Source organism: Amia ocellicauda, chromosome 17 (genome assembly GCF_036373705.1).
Source record: "Amia ocellicauda isolate fAmiCal2 chromosome 17, fAmiCal2.hap1, whole genome shotgun sequence".
NCBI classification, from domain to species: domain Eukaryota; kingdom Metazoa; phylum Chordata; class Actinopteri; order Amiiformes; family Amiidae; genus Amia; species Amia ocellicauda.
In genome coordinates, this window is record NC_089866.1 from 8,892,840 (window position 1) to 8,915,660 (window position 22,821).

Genomic DNA, 22,821 nt, shown 5'->3' on the forward strand with positions numbered 1-22,821 from the left:
AGTGACTCAGCCCCTCAGTCTGTACTCAGCAGGATTGCATGTCTGTGATCTTCTCTCTTCAGCTCTACTCTTCTAATGTCACCTTAGCATTTACGTTCTGGCTTGAATACCTGCGTTGGTATTCTCAAAGAAAGAAGGCGAATCGAATGCTTATGAAAGTCTCAATAGTGATTTAGCTGCTGGTTTTCACAGACGTGTGCAACCCAAGAGGGCCACAGATACAGGCACAAACATAACACAGGCATGCAAACACACACACACACACAAACACGTCAGACAGCTGCTCTATATCACTGCTGAATTATTACAGTTATTAACAGACCAGCTGGCTCTTCCCTCACCACTATCTCCTCTCACATCTGTGCAGACACACAAAAACACACACACACACACACACACACACTTGTATTTTCACTGTGCGCCATGGCTGTACAATATGTCCAAAGCTCCTTTATTTCATTGTGATACACATTATATCAATATTACATCTGATAAATGAGGAGAAGTGCCATAAATGGTTTGAGGACAAACAGTGGAAGCATCTAGAATGCTTTTATAGAGCCTTCATTTCTCCCTTCACTCTAATAAGCACAAAAAAGATTATTGACTCTGAACTCCTTGTGTGGTGCTTATAAAGCAATTCTTTATATTTCTTAACTGGAATTACAGCAGTAAAAATTGGGATAAAATTGGACTTGATTCCTAGAGTTATTCTATCCTGATGATTATAACTTCACCCCCTTGTTTGTTTACTGAGATATTGCTTTTTTCCCTTGCCTTTGGCTACTTTGAAATAAAGAGAGAATCAGTTCTCCAAATAAGCTATTTGGACAAACTGACATTATTATTATTATTTTTTTTTTCTTCATCCAACTAAAAATGGATTAGACTGGGTTTGGAGGCTATACGAGTTTGTGTACACTTTTGTTTTTTACTGCAGTTGATGCACCTCTTTAATAACTTGAATAAAACGCTGTCACAGAGTGAGGAACTTTGTCTGTGTTGATATTGCGGTCATGGCTGGAAAGAAATTAGTTTGAAGTAACTTTTGAATAGGTGGGAAAAGAAGCAGTATTTTTTTGCTGAATTGTTTTCCATCCTTGGTGCATAGAATTGAAGATGCAATCAATATGGCAAATTCACTTAAGTGAGGAATTTTACAGAAGATGAAAGGAGTCTTGAAGAAGCATGTTTCAATGATTTTAAATAGCAAAGAGTGCTTGTGTTAAAACACAGCGTCATACATCATGTTGCTATTGGTGTTTCAATAAGATTTTAGCTGCCATGTGTTATGTCTTCAAGCCTGCTGTTTGTGATGACACTTGTGACTGCTACAGAAACACCTTCAAAGTTAGGGGTTTGATGGGAGCTTCTGTAGTTGATGTTCATACAGCTGTGACAGTAGACTCCCGGACAAACCCCTGCTCCTTGACTTCACTAACTGAGCGTGAGAGCACTGCATTTCAAGTTTAGAAACCTGTCAGGAGGTGAACAAAAAAGTGTGAAAGAAAGAGAAGTACAGCCTCATTACTTTGACGGCCATCTTGGTTGACATATGATGCTATATTTTTGGGATCCTTGGGATTCTTACTTTCTCTAATACACTATGAATCAAATATGTCTTCATCTGTCTTCTGGGTATGATAATTGCACTGGTACTGGCATTATTAGTGGAGAGAGGTTAGAATGGATCCCATAACATGGTGAAAGGCTCTCCACAAATATAAGTGCATATTTTTTGTGCACATTAGAGCTGTATTTTACCTGAAACGGGGCAGCAACAGGTCTCATTAGGAACATCAGATTGGTCAGTTGAGATTTTCATTGTAAGAAATGGGCCTCAGGATTACTTGTATTCTGCTCACTGTGGACAGTGCCTGCCATTGGTGTTATATTTTATCACCTATTTACTGTCCCTTTTCTTGGTTTTCCCTACAGTACACCTTCGTTAACACGGGCACGGGCAGCACTAACTATGCTTTTCATACAATTCCACCCGGCCCTGGACTGTGAATTAATTCACAGAATACCGCACACGTTATGTATGAGACTGTAAATATGAGTATGCTGCTGCGCAGTACATATTGGGTGCCTTGCCCTTTGTCTATGTGTGGCCCATAGTGTTAACTCTCTTCTCTTCTCTCCTCCCTCAGCTCTCCCAACTCTGCGTAGCTGCGATGGCACGCCGCCCATCCAGCCCAAAGCCACAGGAGATGTGGAGGAGCTGGCATCCAGCTACGAACGCAAACTGATTGAGGTAGGTACCCACTGTGCCACTCGTCTGACTGACCAGGCCAGCCTCTGTTCTAAGGCCCCTCTGCCTCTGGACAGTGCCCGGCAGAGCCTTAAGAAGAACAGATTCTGAAATGGAAATGCGAAACTTTCCTACAGTGTTGTGTCCCTGTTTCAGAGAATGAAAATTAAATGTGGTTATTTTGCTGTCACAGTGGACAAGGGGTCCCGTGGAATATTCAAAATCTTTTCCTGCTTTGAAGGGTTTTGTTCTACAGTACAAACATGACTAATCAGCATGGATCAGCTGTTGTTTTTGGTTTGGCTTGAAGCTGCTGTCATCGCTGTGTCAAGTAACTCTTAGAAGAGGCACTTTGCCCTTCCGAAACCCTAACTTCCTTCTGCTTGCGCTCCCCCCGTGGGCGATGCTCCTGATTGTTGTGGAAAACTCTGCTTTTCCAGAGCAGTGTTGCTTTCCACCACTCTCAAGTGAGCAGTCTGAAGCAAATTCATATTGTGTCATTGTAACTGTGTCACTTCTACAGCAGCTGTGGTTTTGTTTACTCGCTGGAGGCCTAGAAGAATTTTTCTTCTGTAAGGCATTTTGTTCTGCCCACAGTGACGTGTCCAATTGAGATGCAACACTCAGATTCAGTGGTGTGACTTCTCTGCTGGGAATTGAGGGATTTGTGGATGTTATTGGCCACAGTGAGGGAAGCTGGGATTAGTGACCTGGCAGCGACTCAGAGAGCAAGGATCTTCTCAAAAGCAGTAAAACCCTCTTTTTGCAGGATCCTGGGTTAAACCACAGGAAAGCTCATGCAATACCAGCAATACCAGTCTGCTGTGTTTGTATTACCTCTCTGAGATCAAAGGCGCAACAGATAACCCAGTGCTACAAAATTATAGAAGATTGATAAGAATTAAAATGAAAATAAAATAAAATAATAAAAGCCATGGAATGAATATTCAGCTCTTGGGAGCAGAATGGCTTAGAGGTTAAATGCATTTAGGGCAGTGTTTTTCTAATCCAATCCTTGAGGGCCAGAGGACCTCTGATTTTCATTGTAAAATAGCTATTTATCAGTTAATTAAACTGATTATCCACTTAACTGGACTGGTTCACCCCTTTTCTAGGTCTAATGCTGCTGCTGATTTTCAGAGACCTATTGGATTGTGAGCAAAGCGGTCTGGATTTTGAGATCTAGTATTATAAAGAGAAATGACGCCCAGACAGGAAGACCTTTTGACAATGAGGCGTAAAGAGATTGGTCTGTTGCACCAGCTTTGACCCTGTCTCTTCTCCAAGGAGGCCCCCACGTGCCGAAGAGAATTGCCATCTTGCTCTGGCTGATGGGCAGCCTCTTTCGCTGACTCGAGAAATCACTTTGGATGGCGGACACTGCCAGCGAACAAGACTGCTCCCCTCGGAGATGGCTAGGCAGGAAATGAGAGCGGAGATGATGCTCCGGGGGGGAGAGGTACTGAAGTGGAAGCGTTTTACAACGCGAAACAAAACACTTTCTTCAGGTTTTGCTTGAAAAGACTTCCCCTCTCTCTGCCAACTTGTATTTTAAGAATACGAGCCAGTCAATTATCCGAGACAACATCACTTTCCCTGGAGAACGTGCTGTGCCTCTCTTTCAGATTACATTTTAATGTCTGCCTTTGTACTGCCTCAGTGCTATCGCTACCATTTGAAAGGACTGAAATATCTCAGAATAAATTGTCGCGTACGTTTCCCATCGACGATAGTTATTCCTGTATGTCTGTCTAAGAGTTTGTATGCTTTTTGTACCACAATATGTAGGATATAGAGCAGTGGTAGGTTTCCCAGGTCCTGCAGGGCAGCACTGTCTTCTAGATTCTGTCCTACCTCACCTATCTGTGGCTTAACTGACCCATTTATGTGCTCCATTGAACCAAAATTAAAGCTTTTTCCAGGTTGTGAGGAGGAGGGAATGTAAAGAGCCCTACAAACCATGAAGGCCTTCCAGGCTGTCCACCCCTGCTAGATAAGAATGTTAACATCTCCAAAGCTCTGACCAGGACTGGATTGCAGTCAACCCCTCCCCCCCTTTCTTGACTAACCTGTCCATCTTGGGGTCTCACTGGGATGGGGGGCTAATTGCTCTGCACCAAGGCCGTGTATGTGGGGTTGAAGGAGTGGGAGAGCGGGGGGGGGGGTTGTTGTTGGGGGTAGACCGAGGATGGTAATATGGGCCATGCAATCCTGTGGGAATTGTCAGCACAGAGGCGCTTGCCTTTGATCTCAGGACTTATTATCATGCCAGCAGAAAATAATATAACAATTAGCATTCATCCCATCCCAGGGGTAGAGTTGGGTGATGCGCTACCTTCTCCATGTGAGCTGGCTCTTCACTGCCTCACTCATCCACATCCCCTCACCAACCGATCTGCGCGCTTACATTGGCTTTTATGTAAGTGTTCTACTCTGGATTTTTTGTTTTGTATCCCATTATGCGATTGAGACTATTTCCGCTTTTGTTTTTTTGGTGGGGTTGAATCTTGCAATTGTGTTACGTAAAACAAGGCAAGCCACTTGCGCCTGAGTGGATTCCAACAGGCAGGGAATCACAAACAGGTGCCGTGTGTGAAACAATTAAAACAAAGAAACTGAGAACCCCACCCACCACCCCCCGCGGTTCTTTTGTTGTTTCCAGTTGTAATGAGTGTTGAAAAAAAATCCTAGTGTAAATCCTAAATATTCCCCTGTGCACACTGGTCTGGGTTATTTTGTTTTATTTAACTGTGTAAACTCTCCAGGGGCAACAGGCTCTTGTTCCCGGCATCGACCTGCCCTTGCAACTACTCTGTAAACAATTTGATATTGATTAAAGCCTTGCAAACAGTGGGATGATTATAAGGTTATTTTGGTTAGCCAAGTGATCTTGGGGTGTTACTGGAGTGCTCTGTATGTGATATTAATGGTGGGGTAAGTTGTCTTCTAGTGGAAAAACTTTAAATCCCACACTTTGCCTGCTGAGCTTACTAAGAATTTAGACTGGCAGACTTTTTTGTACGATGGGATTGCAGTGCAATATTGAAAATCTGTGTGAAAATGCCTGGTTTGTTACACACACAGACATGTTGTTGTTGTCATTTATTAATTTATTTATAGTACAACCAGGTTACAGTGCAAACAGCCTGAGAAAAATATATGAATGAATGGCGTAAGGGTCTTTGCAGGATGCCCATTGTAAACATGCATCCATGCACTCTCCCACTCAAAGGAAGGAAACTTGTTTCCCTGAAAACCCTCGGCTCAAGAGACTCATGTTGAGAACGCATCCCTCCCCTGAACATTGATCATTTTATCCAGCCTCACTTTATGGCCGGGAGACAGCTCTGAAATATGTAAATGTGCCTTGCAGGTAAATGTACAGATGAACCAGCTCTCAAACAAGGCCTAATATTATTTCCGAGAGCTCCAGTCTTTGTCTGTGTCGCCTCCCTGGTAATCCTGATCTCGTCCCCACTACTCTTTCAATTTAGGACCACTGAACCAGAAGAAGGACTAATTCCTGTGTTCTATGTCAAAGTTTTAGTTGTTGTTGTTCTTTTTTTGCCAGTGTTGCATATCACTGACAAAGAAAAAAAAACGTAAAGGAAAAAAACGAGAGAAAAGTGTCATGCTCTTAGGGATGATCAAAGGGTGGGATGGCAACTACTGCCAGAGTAACGTTTCCGTTTGCACCCACCTCTAGTTTCCCAGCAAGCTAATCTCTACCAGAGACCCCCCTCACTGCAATCAGGGCTGATGGGGGGGCATCGTCACAGGCAGCCCGACTCCTTCATTAGCCGGGGTTTGATGAAATGAATATTCAGGCCCACTGCTGTTCATGTAGAGGGCTGCACTTGAAGATGCAGAAAGGCTGTAATTAATATCATATGGAGCTAGAAATGATTTACTTTGTTAGCTTGTTTATCATATCCTCCCCCCTCACTACTACACAAACACACACAAGCATATAGACTCTCGCTCACATACACACACACACACACACACACACACAAACACACACTGCTCCAGTTCTGAGTTGCCTTGGGTGATGTGTCCTTTTCAGCATACAACTCGCTGATTTACTGTAATAAGCAGAATTTCTTATAAGATTATTTTCTCCCCCCTTCAAACAAGAGCTAGGTTTCGACCAGAACTGGTTTCACTTATAATTACAATTATGACTACAGTGTTGTTATTTTTTTTTGCAAGTCTGACATTTATATTGTAGAATTACAGTGACATTAAAGGTAACATACAAAGGCCAAACATTGTGAACAGATATAATACATTACTCTACATTTTCATTACACAAAATTAACCCACGAAGGATTATAATGTTCATCAGTTCTTAAAATCTTAAGTAGGACAATAGCTTAATTGTTCTGTTTTGCTTTGTGACTTTACCTGGTTTTAAAATATTTAAGATGGTCTGCTTTTTTTTGTCTCTAGGTGTTTTGTGTTGTAGCTCTTGTAATTACAGTGAGGAGGCTGCGCTGCCCCTGTGCCCACACACACGCTCTCTGGCTCTAGTCATTGAGTCGGCAAGTCTCAGCCAGGGCTCCCAGTAGAAAAGTTAGAAACAAAATCTAAATAAACAAGATCTAGTACTCCGAGCGGGGCATGAAAAAAGCTGAAGGCAGTAACAAAGTTGTGATAATTACTGCTGACGAAGTACACTCCTGGTCTGACTAATTAGACCCGTAACTCTGCCTGTGTATCTTCTGTTCCAATAACGTTAATAACAAAATTGGTTGAAATAAAATCATGGCATCACAGTCTAATTTTTTGGGCTGTTTGATTTTTATTTTCGTATGTCTCTATATGGGTGACAGTAAGAAATGGGGCAGTGGTGTAACCCTTAATAACATTAGGGTTAACTACATGTGCACCACAGCATCAAAAGTAATTGCACAAGCCACCTTGGATAATGGATTGCACCAGAATTAATTTGCTATGTAGAGGTAATAATTGTAGTCCTGATAACATCAGTAATCATACAAATATAAGCAATATTACCAAAGTAATGTTAGAGGTAGTTTAAGTAATACTACTACTACTATTATTATTATTATTATTATTATTATTATTATTATTATTTTATTATACATTTGCCGTACTCCTCCTGAGCAGTGAGAGTTAGAAGTGCTGACGAGGGAATGACTGCGTTGGATATAATCAGCTAATTACAACGATGATGATGATGACTGGTTAGTCCCAGAAGAAGTCTGTCTAATTAAGTGAGAAATGTTCTACATTGCCTGGCTCTCATTCCCTCTCCCAGCTTTACTGTGAATAAATTGTACAGTAATGCATGCCGATTTATATCCTAATCCCCCTGTTCCTCCCAACCTGCCTGCTTTTGCTTTTTCCTTTTTCAATTAGAAAGTTTTTGCTTCAGGGCTGCAGGTAACTGCTGTCGCAATGCATCATGGGTGAAGTCCACTGTCTTTGTAGGTGCAGAAACACCCCTAAGTAAAGTCCTTACAACTGGGTTACAGAATGAGGTGGGAAGGTTATTGGAGCAGCACTTGCTTCAGTTAAAAAAGGAGCTTAACAAAAGGGTATCGGAGCTTCTCCAGTACATGGTTTTGCCCAGTCTTCTTAAAACTTGTTTTTGCTGTAATTCTATACTGTGATAGTCCCTCTTTGGAAATTATGATGATTATGATGTGTGCTGCAGTAAGAACTACAATGAGAGTGAAATGTAAAGGAGATTCCTCATCCAATCCATTACAGTGGGGGAAAAAAGTATTTGATCCCCTGCTGATTTTGTACGTTTGCCCACTGACAAAGAAATGATCAGTCTATAATTTTAATGGTAGGTGTATTTTAGCAGTGAGAGACAGAATAACAACAAGAAAATCCAGAAAAATGCATTTCAAAAAAGTTATACATTGATTTGCATGTTAATGAGGGAAATAAGTATTTGATCCCCTATCAATCAGCAAGATTTCTGGCTCCCAGGTGTCTTTTATACAGGTAACGAGCTGAGATTAGGAGCACTCTCTTAAAGGGAACTTCTCAAGATGAAATGCTACACACTCACCTGTTCACCATCCGAAGCTCCTTCTTGCTTGGAAGCAGCCAGTTATTTTTCTGAGATGTATCTTGTTTATTTTGTGGGGGAAAGGTTTAGCCCGTGAACAGCACTGGGTAAGTAAAGATCGGCCTGAGGGATGGAATTAATGGCATGGGTTTGCAGTATGTAAATTAGGTTAAAAAATGAATAACGGAAAGGGGAAAAAAAGGCTAACCTTTGCAAATAGGTTGCATTAATTAGTCATAATGTTGTGTGGCGCATTGAACCATTTAGGAATTTGGGAGAGGGTGTGACCTCGGATTGCAGAACTGCTCCATTCGTGCTTTCTTTCCTTCGGCAATAAATACATGCAATTGGAACCTGATTATTGCTCACTGAGAATTAATTAGATTCTGTCACAGTAAAAGTTTCAATCCTGGTTTGTTGGTGAGCCTGATTTGAAAGTACCGCTAAAAATAAAAAAATAAACCAAAAAACAACAACCTTGAGTTGGAAATTCCATTTGTCTTTCTTTGTGACATGTATGTGCAGTGGCTCGTATAGATGACTATTAGGTTGCACAAGCGAGTGTTATGTAGAACCACAGCTGAAGTTGTGGTGGTTGTGTCATAATGCATTCTGGGAACGTGAATTCCATAGGGGGACACTGTGATGTGCATCTGCAGCCATCCTACGCTGTCTTTCTGAACGCAGAGACACTGTCCGCTGTGTAAATTGCCTGTAGGATTTTTTTAACATCCAGAGGATTGATTAATATTTCAGTGTTTTAAACTATGGCCGTTAAGGTAATTTGTAAAATCTGTATTTTTCTAGCGAGGAGAGATTCTACATCTCTTGGGACTGCATAGGTACAATGTTATAAACACAGAGGAAGTGGATCTGACAGTCACAGGGGCTGTTAACAAATTGCTTCTATCTATCTATTCATCTATTCCGATATAAGAATATATTGGAGGAATCAGAGAAAGCTCAATGGATTAATATGAAAAATGAACAAAAATGTATATCCACCCGTTTCCCTTTTATGCCACCAGATTACATGTTTGTTGCACTTTTGGGAGAACCACCTTTTCTTTATTTCTTTTTATTTCCTAACACTTCGGAAGTTCATGTAAACTAGCCCACCTATAAATTATTAATCACGTCACACCCAGCAACAGTGATTTTCCAACTGATTAGAACTTATATTTGTATAAAACATATATACAATTCTGCCCCCTAAATGGCAAGCAATGCCATCTCTGGAACTGCATCACAAAGCTAGTTACACCCCTGTAATACTCGAGGGTCCAATTATTGTGATTGGGTGAATACATTTCCTAGGACTGTTTCTTTCCCAATTTCAGGTAAAATTGCTTGCCAGCAGGCTGTTTCTTCTGCTGTTGTCACTCACTGTCAAGACCTGACAACATGGCCACAAACCTTGAGGAGCTTTTGAGATTAACACCCCCCCCCACTTTCTCAACACTTGGTATGGTCCATGTACCTCACTGGATCTGAGTTGGTTTTAGCAGGTAGTTTGCAAAGCAAGGAAGACTATCTGAATAAAGTGGTAAATAATACTGTCTTAGAGGCTGAATAACATGCAGTACCAAGGGGTAATCTTCCCAAAACAACTTGCTATTCTTCTGGGCTTTGGTGGCCTTTGTCTTTGAGCCTGTCTCAATCACATTTCTATTGTGGATTGCCACATCAGTGAAACCTGTAAACTTGTAACTCCTGCTAGAAATGAAATACAGTTAGACGAAGTGGTATCGCTATGCTACGACGTATCAAAGCCAGCTGTGGCCATGTATTTCTCAGAATAGCCCCTGTCTTCTCCTGTTAGGCTGCATGAAGTACATCAAAGAGGCCTAACTGTCAGGCAAATACATTTTACTGGTACGCCCTGGTAAGGCATTTCAAAGCAGAACGGAGATGTTTATTAGATGCTTGCAAAGCCTTATGAGAAATTGTCATTAGAGGGCTGGGGTAGGGATCCTTAAGTGGTCAAATGAGTCTAAGCAAGGGAAGCTGGCATTTAAAGAAATCTATGTATTTATTTCAGTTGGAGGGGATAAGCAGTGGGAATAAGTATGGAATGGTAACCGGGTGAGGGAGGGAGCAGAGAGGGAAAGCTGTGACAGTGTGTGGCATCCACAGCTGTCAGAGGCACTTTTGATCATGGCGGCTTAACCGTTACTGGTGCCCTCTCCCTGATCTCTGTGACAGCGTGTTGGCCGTGGCACATTTCTGAGGAACTGCTGCACTGCAAAACTGACACATCATTTCTGTGCTGTGTGCAAGCTGGGTCCCCCCCCGGCTAAGAAAGACATGCTTTCTTTCTGTTGATTTAGTAAACAAGACAGTACTTTGGGTAGGGGTGGGATAGCCTTGTAATTTTGGGTGTCTCTCTCTCTTTTAGTCTGTCTGTTGTTGCTGCAGATCATTGTTTGAGTCTGACCTTCTTAGTTTGGTTAACCAGCTGACAGTATTTCCTTTTTTACGCACTACAACGATAAACATTATTTAACATGAATTGGGATACAGGTTGTCATATTTAGACTAAGCTGTTAACATATATATTTTTTCTCTCACTTAAATATCAAGTAATATAAAAATAACAAAGCTTGTGTTGCCATCTCTTTCAATATAAAAAAAGCACAATGGATTTAATCACTGGGGTCCAGTGAGCTGTGCTGTTTGTTGAAGATGTACAAAGTAAACTCCTGTAACAGCCTCTCCATACCCCCCCCCCCCACCCCCCCAGGTATACAATCTGATGTAGGTAGTTGTCAACACATGAAATACTCCCATACACCCCAGGACATTTTCATACTGCATCCCTAAACATACAAACACTTACAATGTATACTTGAATGTACCAAATTTGATATGGATATATTTAGGAGCTGTGCTTTAGGGAATACCTGTACATGGAGAGTATAGGAACGGCGCAGATGGAGACGGAGGCCCCGTCTATTTCACAGCAGTTCCCCAGGCAGACTGCTGTTTCAACAAACACAGTATGTCAGCTTGATACATTTCAGCTGTCAGGAAATATCAACAGTGTAAATGTTCTCCTTTCTTTCTAATTGTGAAAGTACGAATGCGTTTCAACAGTGGCTGGCAGACTGGTTTATCCCAGATGCACGTTTCCGCCGTTTCATGCATCCACGCAGCCCTGTTTTTACCTTCTTGGCCGGTTGTCTGTCCTTCTGTCTCTGTAGAGACAATGAAAAGCGACTCGCAGCATCGCAGGACTCAATCCCAATTTAAAACTTTTGAAATTTTCATATGAAGTTTTATGTGTTTTTTTTTTTTTTTTTGTCTGTCAAAATGCAGTCTAAAATTAAATGTAATCATGGACAAGGCCCCCTGCTGTGGACTTCATTACTTCCTCTCAATAATTAATATAATCCTGTAAGAGGTTTTAACAGGGTAGTACCTCTACAAGGGCTGGTGTATCACAGCAGACAGAAGATGTTAACATGCTCAAACGTGTTCATAAAAAGTATAAAAAAATATATGTGATGCATTTGGGCCTTACACACAGTAATTGTCTCCTGTCTGAGAGGGGTTTGGTAACTTCACAATTCTAATTGGCACAGCAGTCCTTAACTCACAAGTTGCTGGTCTTTTCAGTTACAAACACTGGCAGTGCTCAACACTAGCTTACTCAAAAAGTTCTCGTCATAAGAGGGTAGTTAAAGAATGACAGGTAGTTAATGGAAGTGCCATAGCCAGGTCAAATCAGGCATGAGTTCTCACAGATGGCTGACCGGTTAAGGTGGAATCGAGGATAAGACTCTCCTACATATGTCGAGAATGTGTCTATCCACTTCCCTTTGTGTATGTATTAACACAACTTCGCATTTAGGTGCCAAGCTTGTCTAGAGCAAAGTATATTAGCTCCTACTTTTATCCAAAATATCATATGGATACAAAGCGTGTGACAGCAGCAACAGCTTGGTTTTGGGTCTCAACACAGCAGCTCAAGAAAAGGAGTTTCAGTAGGCTTTTAATGTAACCACAAAGACCTTCTCGTTAGGCTTTGAATCCTCCCCAAAAGACAAACAACCAAATATATGAATTCAATCTTTGTGACATAGTTCTAATCTGTGTTTTATTTTCCTTTATGAATATTTCAAGCACTGATGGGGGGGGGAAACAAACAGATGTACACTATATGCCCTGGAGAGACCTGGAGGGGCCTCAGTTCTGAAAATGAAACACTTGTCGACTAAAATAGCTCCTGCAGCAACAATCTTTTTCATTTTTTGCTGAGTGGATTCTAGCAGTGTGTGGGTCCACCGCTTTTCCTCTGGTAGGTGCGAGTGCTGACGTCTGTGTCCTGTGTGTCCTTTCAGGTGGCGGAGATGCATGGCGAGCTGATTGAGTTCAACGAGAGGCTGTACCGCTCCTTGATGGCCAAGGACCACCTGATTTCCCAGATGCGGCAGGAGCTGATCGACCTGCGGGGCCCGGTGAGTGACTGGGCTCAGCGAGACATCGGTCTCCACTTCTGAGCTATGCTCTTGGCCTCCGACTCCTGCCCAGCTAGGCCTACACCACAGTTTACTGCGAGTTCCACTAGATCAAGTGAGGTTGGGAACTGATGTTGTGCAACTGGCTGGCTCGCAGTCGGCATTCAAATTCATCCCTATTGTGTTTGATGGAGTTGAGGTCAGGGCTCTGAGCAGGCCAGTCAAGTTCTTCCACACTGATCTCAACAAACCATTTTTCTATTGGACCTCACTTTGTGCACGGGGGCATCGTCATGCTGAAACTGTTGCCACAAAGTTGGAAGTGCAAAATCCTCTAGAATGTACTTTGTATGCTGTAGCTTTAAGATTTTCTTTCAGTGGAACTAATGGGCCGAACCCGAACCATGAGAAACAGCCCCAGACCATTATTCCTCCTCCACCAAACTTTACATTAGGCACTATGCATTTGAGCGTTTTCCTGGCATCCGCCAAACCCAGATTCGTCCATCACACTGCAAGTTGGTGAAGTGTGATTCATCACTTTACAGAATGCCTTTCCACTGCTCCAGAGTCCAATGGCGGTGAGCACCACCAGTGCTTGGCATTGCGTATGGTGATCTTAGTCTTGTGTGCGGCTGCTCGGCCATGGAAACCCATTTCATGAAGCTCCCGATGAACAGTTCTTGTGCTGACATTGCTTCCAGAGGCAGTTTGGTAGTGATTGTTGCAACCAAGGAGAGAGAATTTCTATGCGATGTGCACTTCAGCACTCAGCGGTCCCGTTCTCTGAGCTTGTGTGGCCTTCCACTTCACAGCTGAGCTGTTGTTGCTCCTAGACATTTCCACTTCACAATAACAGCACTTATAGTTAACCGGGGCAGCTCTAGCAGGGCAGAAATTTGACGAACTGACTTTGTTGGAAAGGTGGCATTTTATGACGGAGCCACGTTGAAAGTCACTGAGCTCTTCAGTACAGCCCATTCTATTGCCAATGTTTGTCTATGGAGATTGCATGACTGTGTGCTTGATTTTATACGCCTATCAGCAATGGGTGTGGCTGGAATAGACAAATCCACTGTGTATTAGAGTTACTGAATTGGCACTGGAATTGACTCAGCTGAGTCAAGGTGGACTTGGCATTGACCCAAAGGAGTTGACCCCTATTCTTCTGTACTATTCAGGCTAGGCTTTGCTTTTAAGCATTTTAAGCGTTTTAATGCATTAAACCCAGTGCATCCGGAAAGTATTCACAGCACTTCATTTTTTCCACATTTTGTTATGTTACAGCCTTATTCCAAAATTGATTAAATTCATTATTTTCCTCAAAATTCTACAAACGATACCCCATAATGACAACGTGAAAGAAGTTTGTTTGAAATCTTTGCAAATTTATTAAAAATAAAAAACAAAAAAAGCACACGTACATAAGTATTCACAGCCTTTGCTCAATACTTTGTTGAAGCACCTTTGGCACCAATTACAGCCTCAAGTCTTTTTGAGTATGATGCTACAAGCTTGGCACACCCATTTTTGGGCAGTTTCTCCCATTCTTCTTTGTAGGACCTCTCAAGCTCCATCAGGTTGGATGGGGAGTGTCGGTGCACTGGCATTTTCAGATCTCTCCAGAGATGTTCATCGGGTTCAAGTCTGGGCTCTGGCTGGGCCACTCAAGGACATTGTCGAGTTGTCCTGTAGCCACTCCTTTGTTATCTTAGCTGTGTGCTTAGGGTCGTTGTCCTGTTGGACGATGAACCTTCGCCCCAGTCTGAGGTCCAGAGCGCTCTGGAGCAGGTTTTCATCAAGGATTCATCTTTCCCTCGATCCTGACTAGTCTCCCAGTTCCTGCCGCTGAAAAACATCCCCACAGCATGATGCTGCCACCACCATGCTTCACTGTAGGGATGGTATTGGCCAGGTGATGAGCGTTGCCTGGTTTCCTCCAGACATGACGCTTGCCATTCAGACCAAAGAGTTCAATCTTTGTTTCATCAGACCAGAGAATTTTGTTTCTCATGGCCTGAGAGTCCTCCAGGCGGGCTGTCATGTGCCTTTTACTGAGGAGTGGCTTCCGTCTGGCCACTCTACCATACAGGCCTGATTGGTGGAGTGCTGCAGAGATGTTGGTTCTTCTGGAAGGTCCTCCTCTCTCCACAGAGACACGCTGGAGCTCTGTCAGAGTGACCATCGGGTTCTTGGTCACCTCCCTGACTAAGGCCCTTCTCCCCCGATCGCTTAGTTTGGCCGGGCGGCCAGCTCTTGGAAGAGTCCTGGTGGTTCCAAACTTCTTCCATTTACGGATGATGGAGGCCACTCTGCTCATTGGGACCTTCAATGCTGCAGAACTTTTTCTGTACCCTTCCCCAGATCTGTGCCTCGATACAATCCTGTCTCGGAGGTCTACAGACAATTCCTTGGACTTCATGGCTTGGTTTGTGCTCTGACATGCACTGTTAACTGTGGGACCTTATATAGACAGGTGTGTGCCTTTCCAAATCATGTCCAATCAACTGAATTTACCACAGGTGGACTCCAATCAAGTTGTAGAAACATCTCAAGGATGATCAGTGGAAACAGGATGAACCTGAGCTCAATTTTGAGTGTCATGGCAAAGGCTGTGAATACTTATGTACATGTGCTTTTTTTGTTTTTTATTTTTAATAAATTTGCAAAGATTTCAAACAAACTTCTTTCACGTTGTCATTATGGGGTATTGTTTGTAGAATTTTGAGGAAAATAATGAATTGAATCCATTTTGGAATAAGGCTGTAACATAACAAAATGTGGAAAAAGTGAAGCGCTGTGAATACTTTCTGGATGCACTGTAGGCAGTGTGACCAAAGTTGAGAATAAGCACCTCTTGTTCCTATGGGTTGAACCATTCTCTCCATATCTGATATTGTTTCAGCATGGCACCGAAATATGTGACATGCTTGTCTACATATTTTTTGTTTTGATGATGGCTTCGTTGTGTCTTATCTTCCTTCCATTACGGTCCTGTCCTGGTCTCTGTCTGTCTGCTCTCTGCAAACGTCTGATATGTGGTTAGCTTGTGTTTTGTTTTTGGCACGTGGCGTAGAAATGTGTTTTTCTGCTTTCCATCCCTCTGTGGCCCGGGGACATTCTCAGCACGCCCTCCCCCCTGTTTTCCCAGGTGCCTGTCTTTGATGTGAGTTCTGAAGCCAGCGTCCTGCTCAAGGTCTGGTAGCAGCTGAATCGGGTCCTGGTTTTATCTGGCGAGTTCAGAGCTGAGGCTCCCCCCTGTGATTCAGGAGACAGTCACTCTGCAGGTGTTCCTGTACTACAGATAGCGCCGGCACACTGATGCATCTGCCTGTAGATTAAAGCAGGGGAGCATGCACTGCAAATGCCTTGACAGATTGAAGGCAAGAGTAAAAAAGAAAAAAAAAATGTAAAGGCTTTTTAAAAGACAGATAAAGTACTATCTTCAAGTTCTTGTACGTACGTCCTTGCTTTTTTTTTTTAATCATAGAGAAGATTAAAATTCTTATACTTATAAATTGCTTATTAAAATTCTGATACCATTCAGATACCATAAGTCGTTTGATTAATAATTGAAGCTAAGCCTAGAATTTTCATGTCACCTGTCCTCCTTGTCCATCCTTAGCATCATTAGACATTGGGCTCAACTGTCTTTTCTTCTTTTCCTTTTTCATCTCATACCTACTTCTTATAACCATTTATAATCATGTTTAATTCTATCTGATAACTCTACTAGTGCTGCAAGATGTAGGTCTAATCATAATTTGTCTCTGGACCACTGTGATTCCTTCCAGTTCGGTTGAGACGTGCACCATTCCCTCACAGTCAAATTGTTTGTGTGTCACTGCCTGTTCTCTAATATTCAATCATCAGGCCGAATAGTCACCTGGGTCCTCCAATTGGGCTACTGGTCACTCAGCTGTAACATAGAAAACACAGTCCTATAACAGTAAACACACCGACAGCCGAATGCTCCCACTCCTCATTCATATAAATGCATTCCCTGACATAATTTATATGAATGTGTTGAGGAGAGTAATTGTTTATAGACATTTGTGAGGTTCATGCTGCGTTTTATTTTTCTTCGGATGGAGATTACACTGAGCTCACCTTCAGCATATATTAATCAATCATTGTATTAAGTGACTTCCCTGAGAATGACAGGAGCATGTCTTTGGAAAAAAACTTCATTAAAGGCTTATGAAAAACACCAAGCAGTCTGCCTGCACTACCGCCTTTTTTTTTTTTTATTACACAAATGACAGATTAATGCTGTATTTGTTGAAATCGCAAGACGGTGTGTGCGTGTGTTTCAGGCGCCGGTGAGAAAATGGGAATTACAAGGTCTTTGTTCGTGACCTGCGTCATTCACTAGGCTCTCGGATATGTTGTGGAGAAATAACAGATCTATTTCGAACCGGCAGTGTTGTTGTTACTTGTTGGGAGGCGCTGAAATTATTTAAATTATGGGTAAAGCAAGAACAGTGAAATAAAACAAGAAAGGGAAGCAAATCAAAGCTGGAGACTCTTTGTAGCCCTGGACTCTGATCCTTTTGCTGTTTCAGAATGAATTTAGGAAGCTTTGCTCGGTGTGGAAGAGGCAGTCTCTCGCTGTGTGAAGCTTGATTTCAAAGTATCTGGTGCACCTTCTTGTGCAGGGTTGCCTTTGTGTCCAGGAGCCTGGTGTCCTCATCTCTGAATAGGGCTCCTGTTTGATGGTGGCTTGGAGCCTGTGCCATTGATGTTGGCTTTCTTGACCACTTTGGAAAAGTTTCCATCAAAACCAGCAGCCACATAGCCAGGACAGGTCAGCTCTCTCTTTGTTGGCTCCCTCTAAAGTCTTGATCTGGAAAAGTGAAACAAGATCACAACACAACTGGAAGTGATGAAAATGAGCAAACACTGGTGTGTGTCTCAATAAGCTCGTAATATTGTTTATGATCTTTTAATGTTATTTATTTTGTATGCGCTAACCACACTGTGCGTGAACGAAGATTAATTGGTTTGTTTGATATTTTTTTTAATTTTTTTTTCCGGTGTAATCGGCAGTCATCCTTCTGAAACGTAATGGGACTACCGTTTTAATTTGTTTAGTTTTTTTTACAAATACATTCATTCACGAGCACGATTTTTATTTTTATGATTTACCAAAAACAAGTAAAAAAAAAAATGTAATCCTCAAAGATAGCAAAATAACCTCAACCTCAATAAGCCCAATATTTCCAGTTTTCATTTCTGCCACTATCCAGTATGCCAGTGTTGTCTCTAGATATTTCAGTATAAGAGCCCATCGAAGTACAGATTAAACATGCATTCAATGATACCCTCACCAGCTTTAACTGCTAATAAGAAAGCACACAACAAATAATTGATAATAGTTTTGATTAAAAGGTGCACAGAAACATTTAATTCTTCACAGGAGCAACTGTGTGGCTACGAGATAATACAGGTAGAAGAAATGTCTAATCACAATTAACATCTGGCCCACATCTGCTGTTACACCAATGAGTGGTATTGTCCTTCACATAACTGGAGAAAACTCCTGGATTTGTAGGGAAAGAAGTATGATCCTGAATTTATAGTAAGAAGTATCCTGTATGAAATTAAATTGTCATCTCCACACTTCACAGGTCAATGTAAAGAGGGTTAATGGCATGAATAGTTCTGAACCAGTTGAGTCCACAGAAATAACCGGCTGCCAGCACAGGGGAAGTACCTCGACGTTTGTGTGGCAAATGAGTGATGTATTTGTATTATTGCGCCTTTTGATTTAGGAGAACTGTCCTGCTATTTGTTTGTTGGTTGTTTTTTTGTATGTCGAGGAATGGTTTGATTAACAATTGATTTTGCCTTCGTCTCCAAGGTCCCTGGAGATCTCAGCCAAACTTCAGAGGACCCCAGTCTGTCAGACTTTGAAATGTAAGCTGTTTCCCTGCCTTATACCTGACATTTACCCATTCTGCGAATGCTTTCTCTCTGTCTGGCCTAAATTAAGTCTTGTCTCCTAGCTTAGGATTTTCCCTGGGGGCTCAGTTTGCAGATTGTTGGCTGTCTTCCAAATCAAAAATCTAAATACAAAATAATCATTAGAGTCAGTGCAGTTTTTTGTGTGTGTGCGTGTGTGTGTGTGTGTGTGTGTGTGGGGGGGGGGGTGGGTGGGTGTCTTTTTTTCAAGCCATTTTTTTTAGAAAGTGTTTGTTTTTGTTTTTTTTCCTCTTCAGAACTTATGAGTTGTGCTAACTCAGTACTGCAAATGTGACCTTTACAGTTCCCCGTCCCCAGAGACTGTTCGAGAAACTCAGAAACACTGCTTTGTGGATTTGCTCTCTGAGCTGGTTCTGTTCCTGAGAGAGCAACATTTCTCTCAAACAGTGTACATTTAAATTAACCTAGTTAGAATGGAAGTATTATTTTTTAGATTCTACATTTTATTTGGAAGAAGGTGCTTATTGATATGCAAAATGCATTTTTGCTCCTTGACAACACGATTATTTGCACATCTCAGACTTTTATTCAGACTCCTCGGCAGCTGTGCGGAAATGTCTGAGTACTGGACTCAACTGGTTGTCACCTCATTGACGATAAAACAATGAAGCTGACAGTGCCATTAACTACTTATACACGGTGATAGATAGATACACCTGAAAACTGCTGTGCAATTAAATTTCTGTATGCTCCATGGACTGACGGTCCTGTTTTGCCAAACAGCACACCCTCCCCTCCCCAACACACACACATTCAAGTGACATGCAGGCACTAATTGAATCTTTCTGCCCCTGCAAATATTTGTATTGAGAAGCTTAAATCATTACTCATGCTTTTACAACTTAATACAAGTCAGCAGGTTACCTCCTATTGGATTCAGTTGTACACATTCCCTCTAGGACTTGAATATGAATAACTAATCTGGTGGGAATCATTTCTTGACTCAGATGTTACACAGGATAATTATGGCTTTTCAGCTAGCTGCAGTGCGGAGACATAAAATTATGAGGAAAAAGGGACAGCGGTGTCATTATATATGGCTCTGAATTATTCTTTTGGGGTTATTCCTCAAACACTGATAAATCATTGAAAGCACCACCAATTAATTATTATATTATTCCTTGGTCTCTGGGACAGTAGAGATTTGGTCCTTAGCTCTTGAACTCACCACCCTGTGGAACAATACAGTTATTAATGTTTTTTAGGTGGATGGGCATTCTAATTTGTCAGCAAGTGTTGATTGCAGTTTTCAGGCCGTGTGCGACTCTCTTGGCCAGGTGAATCTGGTTTCCTCATTTCCCTCCACTTTGCTCATTAATCAACACAGACTTGTGCAGCTGTTCCTCAATTATAAGTGTGTCAATCACCGCAGTCACTCAGTGTCCAGGAAAACCCCTCACAGGAAGCAGTAGGAACCCCTCTCAGTAGCTGATTAGATGTTTTTTTTTGTGTGTAGCACGAGTTGACTGGATAGAAGGAGCTCCAGGTGGTGGCTTAATCAGAATGCCATTTCTTAGATTAAGTTGGTGACCCTCCATGTTGATTGTGTTATCAAGACTGTTCAGAAGTCCAGTTGCCCACTAATGTCTTTGTTTGTTTCCCCACCTAGAGCTCAGCGGGCCCTTATCAACGTGTGGATCCCCTCCGTGTTCCTACGCGGCAGAGCTGCCAACGCTTACCATGTGTACCAGGTGAGTGGTCCACCTCTCACTGTTCTTCCTTTGCTTTTAGTTCCTAGTTCCAATCCTATCACCATTTCTATTTCTACCTGAACAGGAGAGATGAGACCTCATAGATACAGTGTAGGATACAGTTGTTTCCAGCATTAGAAAAAACAAAATCAAGAAAAAACTTCCCTGGTTTTACTTCTGCTTCTATTTTCATTTTCTTGTTTGAAATGAAAAGGGCATTGTTATCTATGTTTGCTGTGTGAATACAGATTCTCTGTGTTGCTGTCGCTTGATCAAAGGCGGTAGAAGTGTTTTAATGATCTTAAATTTATCCATCTTCGGTGAGGTGTACAAAACTTCCCAGGTTGACATTCTGGCGCTCGCTTGGGATGCGACTGTTTGTGCTGATATTAAAATCAGGTCCCTACCTCGATCATGTAATTAAGACTTTTATTTCGTATTGTATGGATGGGTTCATGTCTTGTCTTAAAAGAGAATAGTTGCAGAATAGTCATTTCTCTTAATGAGGAAAATTGAAATTTTGTATACCGGGAACAATGGAGAGAGTTATGGAGAGAGAACTCAGTGAGCTATTCTGTATTCTGTGAGGGAATCAAAATTACTTGTTTTTTAGTTTTTTTTACTTGATACGTGTAGGAATGTGAGGTACATGACAAATATTGTATTTTTTTGCTTTTTTCCCCCACAGGTGCATACATTTAGTGTCGCATTGAATTTGTTCTGCTCGGGAAGGAGAAATTGGCAAACCATACTCAAAAATCTCTTTAAAGCCTTGTAAAGCTAGTATTCACTATCTTACCAAGAAACATAATACTGTTCTTGACAATAAAATTTTCCTTGAGACAGCCAATGCCTTTATATAGCCATGGTTTATGTACTGAATGATTTGCAATTTTCTCTCAAGGATCAAAATGTGTCTGTGCAAATATTGGGAGTTGAGTTGATTCATGGCTCAGAGTCTGCTATTGTTTAGAGTTTAAAGGTCGTTTTTGTTTTTAGGTTTTTTTTTTTTTTTTTTTTTACTCCTCCTTTGCCTCGATTACCTGACATGATTTATCATGCGCAATGCAGTCTCTCGCTTAGAATTCGTGATGTTCTGACACACAAGGTGACAAGATTTGTTACACAAATTCAGGAGATGAAGCTTTATTGTATTCTCCATGCAAAATTGAACTGCTTACCTTCAGCTCTCAAAAGACATTAACCCCTCTTGATTTAGTTTCATAACTGCTGCCATAAATTCTCGTCAGTCTACCTCTACAGCATTATGAATCATGCGTTTTTCAAATTATCTACAGCTTTCAACTGAAATTGTGCCGAAAACACGCCACTGTGACTGACGGTAGACCTTTTACTAGAAATCGACGTGGAATAATGTCTCCGTACTCAAAAGCTCCTACCTCCAGCCTGGAGTTCTCAAAACATTTCCTTTGGCATTTTAAATAATGCTTTTTTTTGTTAGTTTCAAAATGTCTAATTAGGTCTTCTTCGAGAAGCCGTGATTGATCTTTATTTTTATTCATCTTTATTAACTGCCTTAAATTTTTCATGAATAATACGTTTTTTGTAAATTTAATTAGAGTCCCAGTAATGTGTAGCATTGTTGGGAATGAATATGATCTTTGTACTGCGAAACAGTCATACAAAGCAAGGCAGCTTTTCAATCCCTCTTGCTAAACAGATGTAGGTGGTGAAGTATAGTCGTGGACAAAACATTCTCCCACCTCTTAGCAGATAATGAGAGAATAGTAATTGTGGAAAATAAGAATATTATTTGTACATTATTCAACAGGAGATGGTAATAAGCAAAGCATACATATTAGATAAAGAAAGTCCTAGTGGTTTTAGTCTTTGTACAAAAAGGAGTGTACAACTGTGTTCAGATCAGCCATCATTGGAAAAGTCATCCACGTATAATGCCTGTCCTCTTTTATGTGCTTTGGCTTTAGCCCCTCCACCATGGTGCATGTCACGGGAATGTGGCGTGATAAGCCCACTGTAAATCATGGTCGTCTTTGTGCCAGAAACATGTTTTATTATTGCGACTATCCCAGCCTCCCAGGACTGTGCAGCATTGCCATTTAGACTCTGTTATCGGTCATGATGCCGACCAAAGTCAGATGGGTCATTGGCTAGATTTTATTATTTCCCGTCTAATTGTTTTAATGGGGGGGGTGGGTGATAAGAAAATGCTTTGGCAATAACTGCCTTTCTCAATGTCAGTGAGAGGGCACTGTTTTTATTGTTCATCTGTGTGATCCCTGTTTATCCATTAAGGTTAAGGTAGGGAGCGTGTTTTGGCTGTTGTAGCTGAGACTTAAGAGTTCAGTTGCACTAGTTTGCTTGGCTCCAGCATATACAAGCTCACTGGGATTGATAAGC

The 22,821-nt window shown here is 41.7% G+C and overlaps 1 protein-coding gene across 1 annotated transcript in view; it reads left to right on the forward strand.

Moving 5' to 3' along the window:
- The window catches only part of snx29 (sorting nexin 29), a 130,309-nt gene that overhangs the window by 54,406 nt on the left and 53,082 nt on the right, over positions 1–22,821 (forward strand). Inside the window, exons 15-18 of the mRNA XM_066689157.1 lie at positions 2,154–2,257; positions 12,647–12,763; positions 18,627–18,682; positions 20,358–20,439. Coding sequence (XP_066545254.1) covers positions 2,154–2,257; positions 12,647–12,763; positions 18,627–18,682; positions 20,358–20,439 — 359 coding nt within the window. The remainder of the gene's footprint in view (positions 1–2,153; positions 2,258–12,646; positions 12,764–18,626; positions 18,683–20,357; positions 20,440–22,821) is intronic.